At 42.2% G+C, this 22,791-nt stretch overlaps 1 protein-coding gene across 6 annotated transcripts in view; it reads right to left on the reverse strand.

Moving 5' to 3' along the window:
* Nucleotides 1–22,791, reverse strand: part of CLSTN2 (calsyntenin 2) — a 350,034-nt gene that overhangs the window by 79,233 nt on the left and 248,010 nt on the right. For all 6 annotated transcript variants that reach the window (XM_085587480.1, XM_031505652.3, XM_085587484.1 and 3 more), the window contains 3 exons: nt 14,722–14,917; nt 12,915–13,123; nt 6,541–6,690 (listed from right to left, as the gene is read on the reverse strand). In XM_085587480.1, the coding sequence (XP_085443606.1) occupies nt 6,541–6,690; nt 12,915–13,123; nt 14,722–14,917 (555 nt within the window). The remainder of the gene's footprint in view (nt 1–6,540; nt 6,691–12,914; nt 13,124–14,721; nt 14,918–22,791) is intronic.

Genomic DNA, 22,791 nt, shown 5'->3' on the forward strand with positions numbered 1-22,791 from the left:
ACAGAGCCTCAGCACTGTGGACATGCTCAGATCCCAATCCTCATCCATGGATCCCTCATCCATGGATCCCTGTTTGCAGAGATCCACAGTTTGCAGTTAACTTGTAGCTGCCAACTAAATCTGGTCATATCAGACCTTCAACCTCGGCCAGCCTAGAGATCAAACAGGTCCTCAGATGAGGCAGGGATAGGTTGGATTCAAATCTGCACAGGGACTTCACCTAACACATTCCACGCTAGCTGCAGACATCTCACTGGTCAGGAAGCTGGGCTGTGTGGGGATCAGACTAATCAGCAGCTGAGACTGGGGTGTTTCAAACCCCCTATAGAAACTAGGTTTGAACAACAAAGCTTGTGGTTTTCGCATGAAGTTCTGAGGTGTGTGTGTCGTTCCTGTCTCTGACCACCCACCCCATGGAATATGCAGCCCCTCACATAATAGATCCCCTGTCCTGGGACATGCCTCCTCCCCAGGATGGGGGATCTGACATCATTCCTGGGTCAGGCCTGTTCTCTGGGTCTGCCCTGATCCCCTCAGCAAGGTCAGGGCTTGGCCCTAGGTGACAAATACATCACCCCACCCTACTAGCTCTGTTATTACAATTGGCTCTCTGATTGTTTTTCTTAAGGAAATAACCTTCTTCTTGCCAGGTTTGAGTTGGACACAGGCTTCTAATGTCTCTGCTAGAGAGTCTGCAAAGTGCTTCTCAGAGTCTCAAAGACAGACTCTGAAACACTGCACGGAGTAGTTACCCAAATCAATGAATTGAGTATCATAACTCATGTGGAAAGCCTTAAATTTTTCAGCCCAAGGTCTAAGAATATGTAGCAGTATTTACATGCAGAGAAAAAAAAATCATAAGGAAAAGCTTCAAACCTAACTGGATACCCCACAGTGCTCTAACGTTTGGGCAGAGGAAATGTTGATGGTATGATGCTGTCAGCTGCATCTCAGAGATAAGAAACTTCTCAATGAAATGATAATTGCCCCAGTGAAGCTCAGAAGGATCTTGCAGTGAAAAATCAAAAAAAGAAATGACTAGTTTTGTAGTTGCAAATACAGAAATGTTAACAAAGGAATTATCTTCCACAGAGTTATATGGAAATAAAAATATAGTTAATTAGGTCTAAAATGAATGGGTTTTTTTTATCACTTAAGATGGAAAAGACTGGCTTCAGTATTTCAGTGCTCACAGATAAGCAGAACAGCCTGCAGAGAGGAAAATAATGGGTTACTCTGCAAATGGAAAGCTCATGGTACACAGGGAGCAGGTAATAATATTTCAATTTGCAGTCCTGGCACAAAACCAGGACTGTGTTAGTTACTGCTGCTAGTGAAGGGAAAGGAAGGCAGTGCCACACTAGAAGTCAGTCAGAAAGAAGATACCCTAAGCACAGAATAAGATGTCCTTGAGAACTGGTGTTACAAAAATAATGCTTAGTAATGATACAAAGTGCTCAGGAAGTTCAGCAAACTTCTGAGAAATCACTGAAAAACAACAAATGGAAAAAGAGCTGATTTTGCTAAGACAAGAAAGCGTTTCCCCAGACCATCAGTCTGATACGGCCAGGCAAAAGCAAGGCAGTCCTGGAATATATAAAGCACTGTTTTCAGTAAAAGGCTATGGTAAAAAGAAACATGGAAGGACCTGGAGTACTCAGGGAAGATGTACTTAACTACAATGCAGACATAGAACTCACTATAGAGAGCATATCTGAAAAATTAGATTGGAACAGGTATGACTACTTTCTTTGAGCATAGATACAAGTAAAAACAAATATGAACTTACGTAAATTTTAAGTTCAAAACTCGGTAGTACTCAGGAGTTCAGTTTTCAAATGTCTGGAGTGGTTATTTAGAGTGGGTATTTTACTAAAATGGTGCCATTCAAGTTAACAGCTGAATGCAAGTATTTCATCCTGATTGCCCTGGTTGAAGGATATGTGGCTAATGCATGCACAGCATTGCCAAGCCTAGACTGGATAAAGACTCCCTGCTTCAAAAAAAATTTAATTTATAAAAATATGGGTGAATACTTTGCAGCTAAGACAATACGAGGATGTTATTTTTAGCTGCTAGATGTGTGCTCAAGAGTAATGCAAATTGATTTATGTTTAGTGCAGAAATTACTTCACTGTTTTAAATTGTTCTGGAAGACCAAGAACATTACCCTCATCAGGAAGGTTTCTGCACTTGACCAACCTCCTCCAAATAATCAATTGCCTTAGTAATCATACTCCTCCTTGTTAAAAGCATTGGCAGAATAAAAGCCAATATGGTTTTGGTTTTCCTTAGTAACTGGATCTTACTAGAAAGCCCCCATGAAAACCATTCTAAGTCACTCAGCATCTACTGCAAGAAGCATCTCTGAGGAATGTTGAACCAGAAGTGATGTGAGATCACTCTGCTACTGAAATGGAAGGTCATTCCTTCTTTGTACAAAAGAAGGATTTTATTTCAGCAGGAAGAGCAATCTGATCTGACTGCACACAATGCCTGTTCAACCTTAAAGAGGTGCTAGGAATGTGCCTTTAGGTGGTAGCAAGGGCCCAGGTCACCTTAGTGAGCTTGACATGCCTTAGGAAGGAAATTGCATGCACTATCTTTGATACACTAACCACCTTTTTAGAATATTTTTATAATCTATTAGGTGAATAAACAAAAAGAAGCTTTTATTTCAAAACTATTTTTAGGCCAACACTATGTAGAAGTAATTGAATTTTTCAGGACTATCTCTTTTAAGATGAATTTTTAAAGAACTTCAACCTTATTCTCTTTCTTGAGTAGATGGATGTGGATGCCTATGGTTCACAGACCTTGAAAGATAAATGCAAGAAATCTTTTCAGACTGGTAAAACACTTGAGGCTGGATGCTGTGAAATCGTGTTTTCCACTTGGAGTCCTATCTGTCGGCTCAACTTCAGATTAGTCACCATTGCCCATGCAAGGCCATATGAAATTTGGAATGGAAAAAGTCTCCTTTCATGAGCGGAAAAAATGTGACTTTTGAGTTTTTGACTGTTGTCTTTGCTCCACACTCATCTCCCCAGGAAGTACAGCCAGTCATTACTGTTGTGAACTCTCTGACACTTTCCCAGTTGGTTGCTTCAGATAAGTTTTTTCTTCTAATAACTATTTTCTCTCTGAAATTAATTGCATTTTATGGAGCAACCTCACTTGTGGTTTAATTGTCAATAATTGAACAGACCTCCTACAGTCTCAAAACATATTTTTCAAGTTTTCAGGTCCATGATTCTGCCCTTTTTTTTTTTAAGGCTAAACTTTTTTCTCTCCACACAGTACATTGTTCACCAGAGAGCCTGTTACAGGAATAATTGTTTTCAATTTTTGCTGTCTTGCATCTTTCAGCACATTGGGTTATATTTAATTTCCATTTGTAATTCCACTATGCAGGGACAGTAACAGCTTCATGAAAACTGTTCCTGAAAGTAACAGAAATGTGACAAAAGATTACAATACCATAAATGAGCTAAAGGAAACCTGGTCTAGATTACAGGATTTTGTCTTCACCTTAATGAAAATACTTTATAGATATTTAGTACTGGAGTGTCACAAGTCTCTCCACACCTCTTTGAATAAAGAAGATGTAACTTTACAGAAATCAGTATTTGTGACATTAAAACAACTGCAGTGAAAGGAAGCCTACTGAAAGTGCATGCCCAGTATCTTCAAAATCAAAGTATCTCAATCTGCAGATTGAGCCATTATGATGTCAGGAGTACTGTCATCATCCAGCTTTTCTTGGTAATGCAGTTGTTTACCTACCTGGCAGGACATGGTCACTCTACTGTTTGGAAATCATGGACATGAAAACACAACTGGCATGAAGAGATTTTGTAGCACAGCTCTAGAATTCACTTGACAAAACTCGCTAATGAGAATTTCCAATTAAAATAACAGATTAGGAATTAATTAATCTCATTGATTTACATTTTTAGCTTGCTCAGGATACAAATAACATTCCAGAGTGGTCTGTTCAGAAAGCAGGTTTCACCTTGGGTCAAGTTTGTTTCTAGAGTAGCCTCTGAATAGAGAAGAGGCTTTTTTGCTGAAAATGTCTGTATGGGAATCTGGCCGCTAGTGTATTAATGCCAGAGAGCAGGGAAGCAGCTCCTGAATTTAATGAAGATTTCAATGCTGTTAGCCCAAGGAAATATTGATTAAAGGAAAGCACCTTTGCTTGTGGAGCCTTATTTTCTTTGCCACACATCAGTTACATGCTGTTGGCCTCAAGAAACAGGAATAATTTTGAATTGTTTTATCAGCCTGTTCTTCCCTGTCCCAGCTCTGCACAGGGAAGGTTATCTGAAGGGAACCTACACTGAAATTTGCTGCAATAATTTTTTTTTTTTAATTAGACTGATCTAATTTCTGTTCATGATAGTTACATAAACAACTGCAAAATATTTAAATTACAAAAGCCATTAACTTTTAGGAACTAAGTGCCAATGCCATACATTGAAAATCCAAGTATTTATTTGTTCAGGTTAACACTGAAGAACAAGAAAAAATACCATGTGTTTTAGCAACATCTCTATTATAACCAAAGATTCAGAATATTCCTCTTTTTTGTCAAAAACCTTCCATTGTTTTACTTCCTAAAGTCATTCAATCTTTACAAATATAGTATTATTTCAAAGAAGATGGAGCAAAGCTGCTGGCTGCCCCTTTGTGGGGAGGTCACAGAGCAAGATACACAGGGAAGAAACAACACTATAAACATCTTCCATTTCTAGTCTCCAGATTTCCTCTTTAACTACTAGAAATACACCTGGAAAGTTTTGCTTATTTGATCTCATTTTTTTCCCTAGAAACAGGTGATTTTTCTGGCTCAAACTGGAAAACAGCATCACCTACATTAATTTCTCCACCTTTAAAAATAAATAGGTATAAAAAAATTCTTTAAGAGAAATGCATAAATTTCTGGAAGTATTATGCTGTAGCTTGTTTTCAAATTACAATTAATGAATTAATAATAATTAAGCACTGAAGCCCTATCTACCCAATTGTTTACTTAAAGACCTTCTACCCTGAGTAGGAGACATCCCCTTGCATTTTGTGCTCCTTGACCTGGGGATGTGCCAGGGAGGTGAAGAGTCATGTATTTGAGAGATGGAAAGGTACAAATAACACAAACAAAGCATCAAACTCTCCCCCCAAACCCTGACCAAACCTGTTTGAGGTTGTTCCTTTTCCTTTTATTGGTTGCCTAGTGTCTAAGCCCACCTGATGGAACCAGTAACAACCATAACAACCATATGAACTGTGAAATAACACTGGGCAATAGAAAGACACATTACCACCTTGCAAAACTAATTCAATCAATAAATTACCCGAATAAAAAAATATAAAAATGGAAAAAATATTCATCAATTACACCCATTTTAAAACAAATCTCAAGCTAATTTGGGGATACTTAGTTTATCTAAGATAACTCCATAAAATGGAAACAGAATATTTCTCCAGTGTAAAGAGGCCATAATAGTTTTACAGAACAAATAGTTTGAACAGCAAGATTAGTTAGAAAATGTGGAAATGGTTCATAGGTATTGTGGTTTCTTTCAACAAAAATGTTCTTCAAATACTTGGGTACTAGTACATCCCAAGAAATGGAAATGTGGCTCTGCTCCAAGTGAGGGCTGTGGAAATGGAATCCTGCTATTGCAAACATTTCATTACTAGCTCCTATAGACCAGAGCTTCTCATTTCCCCAAAAAAACCTTTTTTTCTTCTAAATGTCAATCTGTAAATTTACCTTTTAGTACAACAGCCAAACTGATTTTTTTCCTTCTCAATCATTATGTGTAAAAATTACAGTTATGAAGGTCAAGCTAGTCCTGAATGGCACCTGTATAACGTGGTCACATCTAATTAATTTGTCTGTAATGCAGCCCTCATTTCCATCTTAATTCCTAATAATTAGTGGCATATCTATCTTCCCTGTAAATTGTCAGATGGATTTTTCTCCATTTCAGGCAGGGTATAGATTCTTACAGCCTTCTTAGAAATTCAAATTGATTCCTACCTAAATGTCTTAGAATCAAGACAGGAATCAACTTTAAAGATTCTTTTCACTCCCATTGAGGGTGCCTTTGCTCCTGCATGCCACAAAAGCCAATCCTGAACCTCAAACAAGATAACCTGAACAACTCCAGCTCACATGGCAGAAGTACCTTGTCATGGTGGCTTCAAAAATGCTCTTTTAAGGAATAGTAGGACAATGGAAAATCAGCATCATTTTTTTAAACCTTCCTGAATATTCTCATAAGATAACTTATTAGAATAGAAATTTGTCTTAGTTCTTTTTGTCTGGTCTATTATTGTTCTGCCTAGACAAGAAGCAAACATGGGATTATCATCCACTTTGTTAGCAGGCTTGGAATGAGGCAGACAAAATATCAGCAGTTTTCCACACCAGTGCAACAAGAACCCTACTTTCCTTTCTGTGAGGTAGAGGAAAAACACCAAAGGAAAGAGATTTAAATAAAGAATTAAAATAGAAAAGCTATTCAAACTTACCTTGCCAGCCTGGTTTGCACATGGGTTTGACATTAACTCGTACCAAGACATCTTCTGTTGCATGCTTTTGCCCACAGTCAAAAGCTGTGACCATTATCTCATACTTCTGCTGTTTATCATAGCTCAGTTTCTCAGTGTTCCTGATGTTACCTAGAGGTTCAACACAAGAAAACATTCAGAGATTCATTCTTGGCTTAGCATCCACATACTGCAACATTTGGGTCCTGGTTCATCAAGTGGTTTGTGACTGAGCTCTCTGAAGCACACATGACATGCAGGATGTTCTGAGGAATAGGAAGGATTTTCTTTCACTCCAGCAGAGAAATAAGAAGCTTGTAGTAAAATATAAGATGGGAATGATATAATGTGGGCATGGCTCTATCAGAAAACATCTGTTTAATAAGACTTTCTGAAGTAAGATGGTAAAAGTAATTAGCAGTTACATCTTGACATGTGCAATGAGTAGGTGCGCTCTCTTTTTCCACATTTGCCACAATACATGGCTTTAACAGACATGTTCCTGAGATCCACTACTGAACCTAAGTATCTTCCTGTTTTCTCTAAAGCAATTACCCTGTAGGTGAGAGACATTTTTAAAATAGGAAAAGCCCTAGAATCGCCTGTTGCATTACAGTGCTTAGTAGTATTTGATAGGGCAGCACAGAGTTATCACATGCAAGATAAAACGCAGCAACAACAGAGTTTATCTGCTCAACCTGACACACATATAAAGGTAACAAATTGCCTGCTTTGGGACCAGACATCAGAACTTTCAGAAGGAAAGGGAAAGATCTTTCTCTGAATAGTTCCTGGAGGACTGGGAGAGCACTATGCAAAATATATGGGTTTTATATTAACAAGTTTGGCATTTTAATTCTGTACATTTCCACTGAAATTTACTTTTTTGCACAAGTTGAAACTTCATCCTGTTTATTAATTTCATGCTATTGCTTTTGCAGGGTTGTTTGTTTTACCATCTCTTGGAATGAGGATTTTTGTTCTACAATTCAAGGAACAAACTTACTCTGCAGCAGTGCTACAAGCTATCTGCTGGCAAGCAATGATCAACAAAATCCTTGCTTGTTAAGCAGATTTGTAGCACAAAAAAACTGTGCTAAATTTAAAATGGACAGCCCCCATAGCCTGGAATTTAGTCAGATGTAGTGAACTGATCCCTACAGGTGCTTGCAAAAGTCTCTTTTGTTAGACAGAAACATTAGGTTTGGTTTGAGCATTTGGGTTTCATTTTCTTTTTTCTTTTCACTCAAGTGAGTGAGAGACAGGAGAAAGCAAACAAATTCAGCTTCTTAAAATAAGTCTTCCACTAAAGCTCCATTAATTTGACAAGTGAAGTCTTTTAGCAGGTATCTTTTTGCTTCTCACTCCTTATCTTGTCAAAGCCCACCACTTTGCCTTTTGCTACTACTACATTAAAGCCAACGTTAGGAGTTTATTGAAATGGATGCAAAACTTTCCAGGTCAGGCCTGAAGAAAACCTGCTGTTTGCATTTATCACCACCTTCAGGTTCAAAACCTGTAGTTTAAGTAGATCCTTGCATCTGCAGTTTAAGTCAGGTCCAATAAACCATTTACTGCTGAGTCTGAGTCTCTCCCGCTCCCTTTGTGAGCAGGACACACAGGAGGACAAGCCCTTCTCATATTTTAATGTCCTGAAAGAAGAAATGGAATGAGCTGCTAAAGGCTGATTTGGACACAGGGCAGTGTCCTGCAGACTCTGGGGTTTTCTCTCTGGGGTACCTCATGTTGTCAGGCATTTTCAGGCCTGCCATGGACACAGATTTTTCCTCCCCACAAGAACTGCAACAACCACATCAACTACTTCATTGGGTTTTGAGTTAGTGATTGACAAAGCAATCTAATCACCCATTTTACTATCTTGAGTTGCCTGATTAGTGGCTGCCTAAGAGGATTTAATGAAAAACTGCCACTGTATACACCTAATTAGTGACTTTATATTTGCTCAGTTCTTCTGTCCTTTCTGTATGATATTACTTTGTACATGAATCTTTATATTTCCCTATTTGGTTCTTCTTGGTATTATTTTAGTCTGTGATCAGCAAGGATAATTCTGAATAAAGCAAAACTGTCCTAATTTTCATTAGCAGATTGCAGAAATTTGTGTGGCACATTAACTGTCCTACAGGATTTATAAATCTTACACCATATTTACATTTCATTAAATCTATCTTCCAAGAACTGTATTTCATTCTGACCATTTCAGATTTGTACTACAGGGATTCTGACTCTTAGGTGTTATTCTGGAAACTCATTTGGATGACTTGCAGATGTTACCCAATCGTTTATTGATTTCCTAATATTTTTTTTCTCTTACCTCTGATGCTTTATGATTCTTTGGGTTTTTATAATTTAATCAATACAATTAAAAAGCAGACACAGAAGGAAAGTACTATAAACAGACTAACTAAATTTTTAGAGATGATAGTCTGAAAGCTTCTGTTTGCATCTCACTCATAGACAAAAAAGTAATTAATAACATTAAAAATAAGAAATTTTAATGAAGTAAGTAAAGTTCTACACAATTCAAAATTAGACCATACATTTTTTATTCAGTCTTCCAAAATATCTGCCTTTTCCTAGAAATACCCAGAGCTATAACCAATTTTCAAACAGCAAAAAGCAGATTGGTGACTAGAGCCCTTCCTGAGGACACAGACATTTACACTTCTGTTTCTTCAAAGTCAGTTTTAGGGGTAGATGGATACAGGCATCCCTCTTTTATAGCCCTTCCACCTTACTTTGGAGCAGACATAAGAATGGGGAAAGACTTGACTGATTTAGTACAGCAATTGCCTCCTGAATTCCACAGTTACTAAATCAATTGAGCTGCTTGTCAAAAAGGTTCATTTTTAAATGATAAAGGTAAAAAAAATGTCATTTAATAAATTTATAAAAATCAAATGCAGATGTTCAGCTATAAAGTTTGGCTTTACTTTTCTGTCAATATGAAGTGCGCACAGCTCCTACCACAGCTCTGGGTACTGTAAAGGGGGATATTGTGAGGTCATGCCCTGTCTAGGATTTGTAGCCTAATAAATCCTGTATGGACTGGACAGGTTCCTGTCTAATCTTCACACTGAACAGTTTGAACATGCATTTGTGAAGTGCTCCCCAGAGATGGGTGGCAAATAAGAATCATTGGCATTTTTGAGGTGAGACTATGTCAGAGATGTGACAGAATTTGTATTTATACCCGAGTTCCCAGATCCTCTGACCATCTTCCCTGACAAATAATGCACAATATATGTGAATAAAAATGGTTTTTGCTGGCATTCTGACAGATCTGTGCATTGTGGTTTAATTTTTCTGTCACCTGTAAAAAGCCTACGCAATATTGCTACAGTAACTGACTTGATTTGGATTCTCTGCTAAGGATAAAATGAGATTAATCTACAATACTACTTCAAAATATATTATGCCTTATACCTTTAATCACAGTTCTTTGCACAGTAAAGCATAGATTTTTACTCTGCCTTTACATGATTGTATTTTATGACTTAGAGTTTATTATCCTCCAAGTTGGGCTCATCATATACAAGACTGAATTTTATTAGTGCTATAGTTTCACAACACAAAGTAATTTTATCCACAAGGAAATAACATACCAAGGGCCAGAGTTCCCAAATATAACTGGGAAGCTTTAAATTACCTCCCCAAAGTGCCTAAGCTACAAGGACATGTAGAAAATACCCCCAGGCTGATACTGCTTGCTGTGCCCACCCACTCCTGCCTCCCATAGAGTGAGGATGAGGCAGCCTGTGCACCAATATAGCCTGCAGAGCTCTCTCTGCCTCTCTGCAAACCTTCCCCAATGTGTAATACAATTTTTCAAGGCCATTAAAATGCTCCATGCATGGATCTAGGGACAAGAAGTAAGTTTTACCTAACAAGACACTGACCTGCCAAAGCAAAAAGAGCTGATCATAATACAGCTTCACCTTTTTGCAAACCTACATTTAGGGTTAAATATGTTGCTCATGAAAAAAGTCCACTGTCTGGGGCAGACAGTGGCATGTTTTCCTCACAATTCACCCTACCTTCATCTCTTGGGGCCCCCTGAAATATTTAGATTTGATTTTAAGGTATTTGCTTATCCTCTTTCTGAGTAATGAAGCTCAACATATAAGTGACTGAAAAACATAAAAAAAATCATAACCTGCAGAAGACACAAGAAACTAGATTTGAATTTCACAATGGCTAAAAATACTCCTGTTAACAAAATCCTAATTAGCACAATATTACCAGACAGTCCCAGGAATCTCATACATCTGTTTTAACCACCCTCTACCAGGAACAAAAATAGACATGTTCCAAAAGAATTTGCACCAGAGAAAGTTTCTATCAGCTGCCTTTGAGAAACATTCTCAGCAGTGAAATATGTTGGAACTAAGCAACAATTTTTTGTCACAAAATACATGTATAGTCATCTATTCTAACTTTGTCTCTAATCCCAGTGGGTTTAAGCAATTACCATTATCTTTAAAAATTGCAAATTAGACTGCAATTACTGTTGGTTGTGACAGCACTGTTCTTTTAGTGAACAAATAGATCAAAAATATTAATTAAACTCATGACCAAGAAACTGCAAGTATTACAACCTTATACCAATTATTCACTGCAGGCTTTAAAGTAACATTTAAATCAATGATTTTCTCATTGCTGTTGCTGAAAAGCAGGTACCAGGCACATGAGGACAAAGATGTAACCAAGGACTCCTGACATTTCCTATGCTTTTGATCATATCTCTGACTGTAAAAAGACATGAGTACTCCTGAGGCAGCTGCTCTGTGTGACTGGAGCTCAAAAGGCACAAGTAATAGAAATTACTTTTCTGTATCACACGAATTGCAGGGTATTCTGTCCCTTATATCTTCCACAAACCCCACAGGAAATTACGAGACAACATGTGACTTCTCTAAATACCCACCCTTCACACAGGCAAGTCACGCAGAGCCTTGGAAAAAAATGGATTCAGAGACATAGAGAGCGTTCTTTTATGACAGCATGGGAAATCTCACAGTTAGGAAAAAATCCATGGAGAGGAAAACCTTATAGGGAATTGCTTCAAAATATGTCCTTCCAAATGCTCACTTGCTGTAAAAAAAATCCTTTGTGCAGTTCTCTGGATTCTCAAGAATCCTTAGGGCTACTGTGCCAGCTGCCCTCATTTACTCAAGCACAAACATATTCCTCATGATTGCACTTCCCATACCATACACTTGCTTCCCAGTGTGTGATAATGAGATGGATTTTTCCCCAAAGTAATTAAAATTTATTGATGTAACAGGCTATTGTCTTCTGATGCTCATCTGTGTATTGTGCAAGAACTGAACAAATACAAGAACTGAACAAGGTAAAGTTTTTATAAAACATCCCAACATGAAAATGACTGCTCAGAGAAAACAGTAGCTCCATGCATGCTTTCAATTTACAATTTGGCCAAAAATCAGGTTTGATTTCCAAACTGTACTCTCCTCCTACAAACATGGATTAAATGCTTCTGCTAGGAGAGATAAATCAGAGCATTGCTGGGTATGCACACAGGGTGTTTCTTCAGGGGAAACTATTTTGTATCATCTGAAGGAAGCAGAGAATGGGAGCAAGGGCCTTCCACATGCTTTTCATGCAGATCAATCACCATTTCCAAACTCAATTCCATGTTCTTTGCTGATCCAGGAAGCTGACATACAAGGCCACCAAGATCAAAAACTGCTGCATATGGAAAACTTAATATGGTTTATTATTTTCACTAAAACACAAAATATCTACCTCAGAAAAACAACTAAAACAAACCAACAAAAACTTAAGAAATGGTACTTCTTCTCCAAAGTACATTTTCTGCCATGCTGCAGAGTAATGGATCCACTTCAGGAAGCACCACAAATGGGCAGGTCTGTGGATCCATGACCCTGAAAGTTTTAACAATGAATAAACATGCAGAATATTGCCATATTCAGGTTCTGCTTCAGGAAGTTCAGGGGAATGGGACTAGCTGTAATCCAGTAAATAAACCCTGCACTGGGGAATACAAGCTGCCTTGGGGAATGCCATCACTTGGATGGGAAACAGGATCTGAGACATTTAGGAGAATGGAACAAGTGACCAAGAATCATGCTGCTCACCTAAATCTGGTGGTTTAATTTCCACAGGAGATTACTGCATCACTTTCTGCCCAGTGTTACACAAAAGGGATGGAATATCTCAGGGTGAGGGTTCCTCCATTCTCAGAGATGAGAACAGGATCTCTTGCTGGAGTTCCCCCTCCAGCCAGGTGATCAGCTCATGCCCCCAAGCACTGCCAGCCCTGCCGACAGCCCTGCTGTGGCAGCACTCACCATTCCTGTCAATGGCAAAGGGAACATCTGTGGTGACAATCTCATAGTTGCAGATCTGGCTGTACTGGGGGGAGCAATCCTCATCTGTGGCTTCCACCTGCAGAATGCTGTCATAGATCTTCCCCTCTGTCACTGAGGCCTTGTACATGCTCTCCTTGAATGCTGGGGAGAACTCATTGACATCCTTTACCTGGATGTGGACTACTGCCCTAAAACCGGCACAGAAAATATCAAAGAGGAAAGTTAATTTATTGTGACACCTCACTAAAATTTATTTTCAAAACACTCAAAAAGACTAACAAAACATATCTAGAAAATTATGTAAGCCCATATTAAAATGAGATATTAGAATTTTCATTTTTAATTTGCCCAGTTTAGTATCTTAATGTGATACTAGGTAAAAGTCTGTTGCCATGGCTTGGAGAGAGTTTCAATGAGTTCCCTATCAAAATCTGCCTCAAAAATGAACCCCAGCAGAAAGCCAGTGATATCATTACATGGTAAAATAAGCAAAGACAAAAAGAATCACAGTAGTCTTCCATATTCACTACCTAAAAATGGTCAGTTTACAAACATTCTTCCATATTGAGTAAGGCTCTCACCTTCTGCTGATGATAATTATCTAATGCTTCAAGTAGTTGCAACACTGCACATGTAGCCCACCAAGGCATTTGATATTTAATGACTAAACCCTAAAGGCCTTGCATTGGAACACTTTGCTTTCTGGTGTGATAGGCAGGGTGACAGAGGGACACAAAAGGGATGTTCTGGAGCAATGGCAGAGCTCCAATAAAGGCTGGGATCCCAGGCAGCATGGCTAAGCATGTGCTACTAGACAAAATCTGGTGGCAGTGGGCCAGACTTCATTTAGTTAAGATTAGACCAAAATTTTCCACAACTGGATTTCTAGCAGATTGTTACTGATGTGAGAGGGGGAAACATAATAAAATTTGATATTGTGAAGCAAAACCTGTTTCTGTGATTTGATGGTTATTTGCCATTACAGGCTTTCTCTTAACTCTGTATTCTTTTTAAATATCCTGAAAACTTCAGCATGCATTACAGACCTAATCACATTTTTAATTGTCATATGTGCTGGATGAGCAAAAGGAGGAATGATTACTATAAATCATTTATTATAATGGCTCTCAGCAAAATGAACTATTTGTACAGCACTTATACATCTATGTGAGTTAAATTCATCTTTAATGACAAATGGTATGGAGCTTAGTTTCATTAATTCAAAGGGAAAAAAAGTCACTGTGCTACCTAAGCTTATTCAGGGAATTGGCTCCACAGTAAAAAGTACCACTTACTGACCTTCAATACATTCCTCTTCAGAGGACTCCACTTTCTCTGAGACTTGATGGACAAAAGCTGAGGTCAAAAGCACTGTTCAAATGTGACACTGCTCAGCTTATGATATAGATATGCTAAAAGAGGGGGATGATTCCTCTTTTCTTACCATTTGAAATAACATGAACAGAGAGAAAACCTATTTTAAAATTGCAACTATCAATTGAAAGCCAGTTTCTACGACCTGGATGTATTCAACATGAAAACACAAATGGAAAATATAAACCAAAACTGAGATGCATTTATCCACATGAACAGGGATCCTGTCCAAAGCTTTAACTGAAGCAAACAAAAAGGAATATGTTTTCTAATAGGAAAAAGGAATGAAAAAATTGGTGGAATATTGCAACTATGATTTATCTTTGTTTTAGTTGCTTTCTATCTGAAATAACATAGACTGTGGAGCAAATGTATGCCAAAGAATAAAATAATTTCTTCTCATTTCACTCACTTGTGAGATTTCTTCCAGTTTGTTCCACCTGGTCCTGATCCACAGTCATAGGCCTGGATGATGAATGTGTATTCCTTCTGCAGCTCACAGTCAATGGGACTCTTTGCTCGAAGCTGACCTTCTCCAGATGTCTTGTTCAGCACAACAGCCTCAAAGGGCATTTCTTGCCCATGGATTTTAAAAGCACAAATTTCACCTGTGAAGAACAGCACAAACCAATCATAACTGGGGGGGGGGGGGGAGAGGGGGGGAATGGGGGAGGGTGTCTAAGTCTTATGCATTGGAGAGACACCTGCAGAGTTAATTTATATTTCACCTACTTTTCCAGAGGAGGGAAATACAGACTCAGGCACCAGGCCATTGTGTTTCCAAAAGGGCCCTTAGGTAGGTGTTGTGCTGAGTTCAGCTCTTCCCTCTTTCTCTGTCAGTACTAAATGGTTTCTGAAAGCCTCAGAGGCAATTCCATATGGTGCCAACAGCAACGGTGAGCTAAATTATATTTGAGCTAAATTAAGAGACTGTATTTATTTAAGGGAAATAGCAAAAAGAAAAATAGATAATACTTCAGAGGTGGTTCTTTTTTAAAATGTTGTCACTCATTGAGCCACTTGAGCTGCCAGGTGGTAGCAGATGTGCAGTTTAGTTTACCAACAGTGGAAAAACTAATGTTGCATCCTGCTTTATTTACAGACATACATCATCTTTGGATCAGAAGCAGTTGAAGGCACACAGACAAGTGTCACTTTTAGACATCTCAGTTACCCACCCAGATTCTCACTCTCATGCATGAGTGCCTTGTTGGCAGCAGCTCAGTCTGACTCCAAATTGTTTCCTAATATAGTAGATCCATACCATCTCTCAGAGGAGTACTAGAGAACAGGAGAGATGATATAGCAAGGACTAAAAAAATTGATTTGGTCAGAAAAGACAGCATAAGAGATCTTGTGAGATTATGAAACTGGAAAGGGAAAAAAGACCCAAATTCTGGTGTTCCTTTTTTTATCCTTCATAATGATAGCAAGGATATGCACACAGAGTTTATTTTATTTTATTTTTAGTTCAGCCTCTATATGCTGTTCCTGTGCAAGGTACTACAGAATCCAACTTTAATAATGAAATATTTATATAAAGATCAATATGACAAATATTTTAATGACACATTAAACACATGCTCTTTTATGAGCAAGTCAGTCTTAGGACGTGCATTATAGAATCAAAGCTATGCCCCACTCACATAATCCTTTTCCATTTACTTCCAGTTTATAGTTGCAGCCTTTTTAAAATCTCTTTGCCAACCATATCTGAGCCAAGTATCGAATTCTAAATTAACTCTGAATCTATGACCTCTTATTCAGGCCTGGTTCCTGTTTCTTTATTACAATATATTGTTTATTTTTGCAAAGGAGAACAGACAGTGACTTTATAAAAGTGCTGAAGTTCATAATTCCTATTATGTGTGAAAAATAAAAAATGGCAAGGGTGTGTGTGCAGGGAGGGTGGGGGATTAGGTATGGAGGTATAAACACAGGATTTTTAGAATATTTCCTCAACTATCATCACACAGATTTCCCTTTATGACCATAAGAGCTGAAGCTTTGCTCAGCTACATCCGCTGACATTTAGATAGATGAATCCCACACTTAATAATTGCAATCAATCCTGTGAATGCCTTTAAAGGATCACTACACAGTTTTGGTAATTATGAGGCAATGAAAATATACATTAAGCATTGCTTAGACATTTTCCTGCTGCCCCCTCTCCCTCCAAGGGTGTGAAAGGGCTGTGGAGTTTCCCAGGACAAAGGTGTGCTCTTTTCCAAGCTCTCTGCTGTTCACCCTTAGTGAACTCAAATATTTGGGCTACAAAAGAAGCATTAGACTTTACCCTGAGAATCAGATTTTTAACAGGACTAACATCTTGCACATCCATCAAAGCAGGCTGCACAGTGATAATGAAATGTGCACAGGGGTCAAAGCATAAGATGAAGAGAAGGCTGAAGGGAAGCAGTCTGTTCAGCTTTAATCACAGGCACTGATCACTGAGTTTGTATCCCACTGCTGTCACACACAACCTTTGAAAAAAATGATCTGCATTTTCATGTAACTTCAAAACAAAACATTAATCTAAAATGATATTGTGGATTTCAGTTTTATTTTAATTGAAAACAAAATAAATCAGTACAAACATGGGAAATCTAATGGCAAATACTGTTTGTTGTGTTCTATAAACATTGGCCTTCATAGTTTCTTAATAAAGTTTTCCTCAGATGCACAATCCATCAACAGAGATCCTAACTTCAGTGGTTTGTGTTTATTAGTTTATTGATCCACTGTTTGATTGCAGACAAGACAGCATTAGCAGATGTCCAAGCTACAGTTCTTGAAAAACAGAAATAGCTCCAGGCAGACAAAAGTTCTCTTATCCCTAATCTAAATATTTATCATTTTTCTTTCTCCAAAGGCAGACCCCTAATGCAAAGCACTCATAGAAGCAGCATATGTTCCAATTAGTTCTCATAAAATATTTTAGAAGTCTCTATATCCCGCTCTTATGCAAAATACTCCAGCTTTAAATACAATTCTAATTTTGCCTCCATAGTCCCATTTGCCAAAGATAAAATAAAGATGTGGGAGGGGACTTGGGAAACTGTCCCCCCGAATTACCCTGGGAGGTGACAGGTGTGTAGTTCCCCGCCTCCCCTGTTATCAATCAGTATGTCTGTCATCCCTTGGTGCTAGAAAATTCTTTGTTCTTTATACCTCCATTGGTTCCTTCCCTGAAGCCGCTCTTTCCCCTTACCCTCATTGGTTATAACCCTGCCACTCGACCCTGACTCTGCCCCCGAAGCCTTCCTTCACTGAACGCTTCATGCCTGGACCCTCCCTCTCTTGTCCCAGTTATAATCCCGATTCCGCCCCCTGTTCGAGGCTCTCAGAGCGAGCTCCCTCCCGGAGAGGTTGTTTTCCCTTCGCTCCCTGAATTGCTGTTCCTCAATAAACCCTTCTGGAAATAAAGCCGCCTGTGAGCCGTCCCGCCTTCATAGAGGAAGATTTCATTACGCTATCCGGCTTTCGAGGACTCGGCTCTCTGACAAGCAGAGTGGTCAGAGACCCAGAAGCCCTCAACTGGCGCCCGAACAGACTGGCCCCTCTCAGGAGTCAGCCGCAGAGCGTCTCCTTGGCTGCCTCGGCTCTGTGATCCGGCTGCCCGAGGACGAAAAGCGCCGTTCGCCGCCAGTTCCACGAGCGGCTGCTCTTCGTTGAAGAAGATCGCCTACCTCGCGGGCTGCAGACACCTCGTCCTGGTTCGACTTCGAGTTTGGGAGCAGACTCCGAACGGGACGAGACCTGCAGCGCTTCCTCTCCCCCTCAGAGGCTTTTTCGTTTTGACAGAGGTCTTCTTTGTGGTGAGTTCCTGGTGCCCTGTCTGGCACCCGACCCTGTCTCTTTTCCTTTTTGTTTCTCTCTTTGTCTCTTTGGGGATTTCCTTTTTTCTACAGTGAGAATGGGCAATCGCCTGTCTCCTGCCCGGCGGGATTTTTACCTCCACGTTAAATCCTCCCTTGTTTTGGGTAACATTTCTTTTAAAAAGAGGGACCTTAAGGCTTTTGTTAATCTTATTTTCGATAACTTCCCTGACACCTCCAGGGATGATTTTTCTTCTCTTATTTTCTGGGGAAATATTGGGAAACTGTTATACGCATTACAAGTAAAGGGGAATTTTTCTGTGGGGCATTTTTTTCCACTTTTTCATTCTATTTACACTTTATTTAAACAAAAGGGTGAGAGTTGGGTCCCCGGTTCTCCTAACCCTCATTCCGCCCCCCCCACTCCTAACCCGGTTTCCCCTAAGGGTGGGTCGGGCAGCAGATCCTGCCATAACCAGGCACAGGGCTGCTACCGTCTCCCTGCTGCTCCCCGCCCCACTCTGTCCTCTCCTCGTCCTGGGACTGGCCATCCCAGTGCGACTCTTTCCTCTCCCCAAAGCCCTCAAACCCCTGTACCCAGTTTAAAACCATGTTATTCGATTCCTGATCTCTGTCACCACACCTCACAAAATGGCGCCGGCCACATGGCCGAGCAGCCCGCCACCGAGGGACAAAATGGCGCCTCCTCTCCACCTCCTCACTCCCTTCGGGCCCCTGCCAGTCCCCCTCAGGCTCCACCTCCGTCGAGTGCCGCCCCTGCGTCGGGTCCCGCCCCTACCACCGCGTCGATTGTTACGTAGTCGGGACCCGCCCCTCCAGCCCCCATGGCCACACCCCTGGGTGGGCCCCCGGTGGGAGGGACCGGCCTGCAGGAAGGCCACGCCCCTGTGGGAGGGAACCCCCTGCCGGAAGGCCACACCCCGGTGGGTGAGCCTGGCCACGCCGCCCCTCAGGCCTCTTCTGGTTCCCACTCCACCGGAACCGGAGGTCGGCCTGGCCGGAAGCAGGCCATCTTGGCCTGCCGGGCTTCATGCCACCGAAGCCCACCGGCCAAGGGGAAGGTCCGAGCCCTTGCTCGTCCTGCCTCATCCTCCAATGAGGATGAGGACAGCGACAGCCCCCGGCCCACACCTAGGCCGGGAGGTGGGTGGGCCCGGATCAGGGCAGAGGCAATTAAGGATGGGGATTTGGAATTCGCAAGAGATCTGGGGCCGTTCGCAGCACCTGTGGTGAGGACCAGGGGGCAGCGGCCACACTGGGAGCAACTCCCATATGTGGAGATTAAAGAACTGAGGAAGGCTGCCAAAGACTATGGTCGAGACTCTCCTTTCTTTAAGAATGTATTGGACCTCACTTTCTCGGGCCATACATTGGTCCAGCATGACGTTAAATATATTGCCAAGTCCCTGCTCACTCCCACCGAGCTTTTATTGTGGGACATTCAATGGAGAAAGCTCCTCAAGCCTCTTCTGAAAAAACACAATTTAGCAGAGGCAATTGGAGAGGGAGAGGAAGCCATAGAAGCCCTGGCAGGGGAGGGGGAGTTCAGCCAGCCAGAGGACCAAATACTGTTACCCACAGAGGTCCTAGATGACATCAAGGAGGCTGGCCGAGCGGCACTGTTAAAAATCCCCGATGGGAAAACCCCGCTCCAGAACTTTTCAGCTATTACCCAGGGCCCAGAGGAATCTTTCATAAAATTCGTGGACCGGCTGAGGGAGGCCATCGACCGGCAGATAGACCATCCTGCAGCGAGGGAAGAGCTCCTGAGAAAGATGGCCATGACCAACGCGACAGCCGAGACAAAGAAGATATTAAGGACTTTACCTCAGGACCCCGAACCCACCATCGCACAGATGGTGGAGGCCTGCACGAAAGCCGCCTCCACCGAGACCACTGTCGCCCTTGCAGTAAGTAAGGGGATTGGGGAGGCGATGTTGACGATGAACACCATCCGGTGCTTCGGGTGTGGCCAGATGGGCCACATACAAGCCAACTGCCCATACTGGCCCCCGGAGCAACCACACTACTCGTACACACCCTCCCCAAGACCAATACCCAGGAACCCGATGCCCTACCATCAGCAGGCGGGAAACGGGTCGCGGAGCGCGGGGAGGGGCCGCGCAAGGACAACAAGTGGCCCCTCACAGCGCCCAGGCCTCCCCACCATCCGGGAGGACCGGTGGCCCAGCGGACAGTTCCGGAGGGTTGGCGGAGCCACGACGACGGGCTCCGCCTCTTCCGTAGAATCCGCAACTTAGATTCAGACACTCACCGGGTCCTCAAAAGCTCCATCACTGTGACTCTCCAGGATGAGGACCTGGTGAGAGTTCCCGCTGGGTTCCTGGAACCCCCTTACCGTAATTGTGAGGTAACAGTGTTAATACTCGGAGATTGCAGGCTCACACCAGACCGTGTTACCGTCGTTCCTGAAGTGGTGTGTTTTCAGCCGGGGTCCGAGGTCACCGTCTCGGTCGTCTGCCATCAACCACCTTGCACCATCACCAAGGGGCTCCCCTTCGCTGCCATGTACCTCCTCGACGTGGCCGACCTCACCGATCCACCAGTACAGGACTATTTCGCTGGACATGACTCCGGGGAAGACAATTTTGTCTTCCTCACACAAAATGTTTGCAAATCCAGACCAATGATTGAGACTGTTTTATCGCTTCAGGGAAAGTCCATCAAACTGGACCTGATGGCAGACACCGGGGCAGACGTCACCATCATTCCCCGGTCAAAGTGGCCCCGCGACTGGGAGTTGGTGCCCCCTTGTGGCACAATCTCCGGAGTGGGAGGAGCTGTCAACTCCATGCGCAGCAAACACCTGGTAAGTGTGGAGGGCCCTGAGGGACAGATTGCCACCATTCGGCCTTTTGTTGTTTCATCTAACATCATGTTATTAGGCAGGGACGTTTTGTCCCAATGGGGTGCCCGCCTCGATATCCCTAGCCCTGCATGGGATTTTTAGTATGGGCCACTGCGGAGCGCACCTCCCCACCGCTGAATTGGAAGACCGATGTTCCAGTGTGGGTGGACCAGTGGCCCCTTGTGGAGGAGAAATTAAAAGCGCTCCATGAATTAGTAGAGGAGCAGGTCCGCCTGGGGCATTTAATACCCTCCACCAGCCCCTGGAACACTCCTGTCTTTGTTATTAAAAAACCTGGCAAAGACAAATGGCGCCTGCTCCAAGACCTGCGCAGGGTCAATGAGGTAATCGAGGACATGGGCCCCCTGCAGCCTGGCCTTCCCTCACCCTCCATGCTTCCCCGGGATTGGCAGCTCGCAGTCATTGACATCAAGGACTGTTTTTTCAACATCCCATTGTATCCCGGAGATGCCCCCAGATTCGCGTTCTCCGTTCCTTCCATCAATAGGGCGGAGCCTTATAAGAGATACCAATGGGCCACTTTGCCCCAGGGAATAAAAAATTCTCCAGTGCTCTGCCAAACTTTTGTGGCCCAGGTGCTTTCGCCGATCAGAAAGCTGTTCCCTGAAGCGATCATCCTGCATTATATGGATGATGTCTTGATCTGCGCTGAAACACAAGCTTATCTGCAGATCACACTTTCCAAAACTGTTAAGGCCATTAAAGCTGCAGGGTTTGAAATTGCTGAAGAAAAGATCCAGCTGTCAGCGCCATGGAAGTATTTGGGCTTTCACATTACGGGAAGGACTGTCGCGCCCCAATCTGTCACCGTCAAAGACGACCCACGGACCCTGCAGGATCTCCAGCAGATATGCGGTACCATCACGTGGATCCGACCTCTCCTGGGACTCACCACGGAGGAGCTGGCGCCGCTCTTCAACCTGCTACGAGGAGATGGCGACCTAGCTTCCCCTCGCGAGCTAACACCTGCCGCCAAAGGAGCCCTGGAGAGAGTCGCTGAGGCCATACGATCCCGTCAGGCCCACCGTGTGGATCGGCTCCTTCCCGTCACCCTTGCCATACTGGGTAAGTGCCCAAACTTCCATGGTCTGCTTTTTCAATGGGACGCTGGGCGGAAGGACCCACTCCTTATCATTGAGTGGCTGTTTCTCCCGCACCAACCAGCGAAAACTATTTCAACTCCTGCAGAGTTAATGGCTAGGATAATAATAAAGGCCAGACAACGCCTCCGGACCCTCGCAGGGTGTGACCCGGCATGCATTTACTTACCTCTTAATTTAGAACAATTGGAATCCCTGCTTCAGACAAACGAAAGTTTGCAAATTGCTTTAGACAGTTACCCTGGACAGATTTCCATTCATTACCCTAAACATAAAATATTCAAAGACACGTTATATTTGGCCCCAAAGTCATTCAAAAATAAAACACCTATTAAAGGTGCTCTCACGGTGTTCACCGATGGGTCGGGAAAATCCCACAAATCGGTGATCACTTGGAAGGACCCGGAGAGTCAGAAGTGGGAGTCTGACATCCAACTGGTTGAGGGTTCCCCCCAGATCGCAGAACTTGCTGCGGTCGTGAGAGCATTCAAAAAATTTCAGCAACCTTTCAATCTGGTAACAGATTCGGCTTATGTTGCCGGGGTAGCAGAACGGGCAGAACACGCCCTGCTCAAAGAAGTTCAAAACAAACAGTTATTCGATTTGCTCACGGAATTAATCTGGCTGATCTCCCACCGAGAGCAACTCTATTA

This window comes from Lonchura striata, chromosome 9 (assembly GCF_050655825.1).
Source record: "Lonchura striata isolate lonStrDom1 chromosome 9, ASM5065582v1, whole genome shotgun sequence".
NCBI classification, from domain to species: Eukaryota; Metazoa; Chordata; class Aves; order Passeriformes; family Estrildidae; genus Lonchura; species Lonchura striata.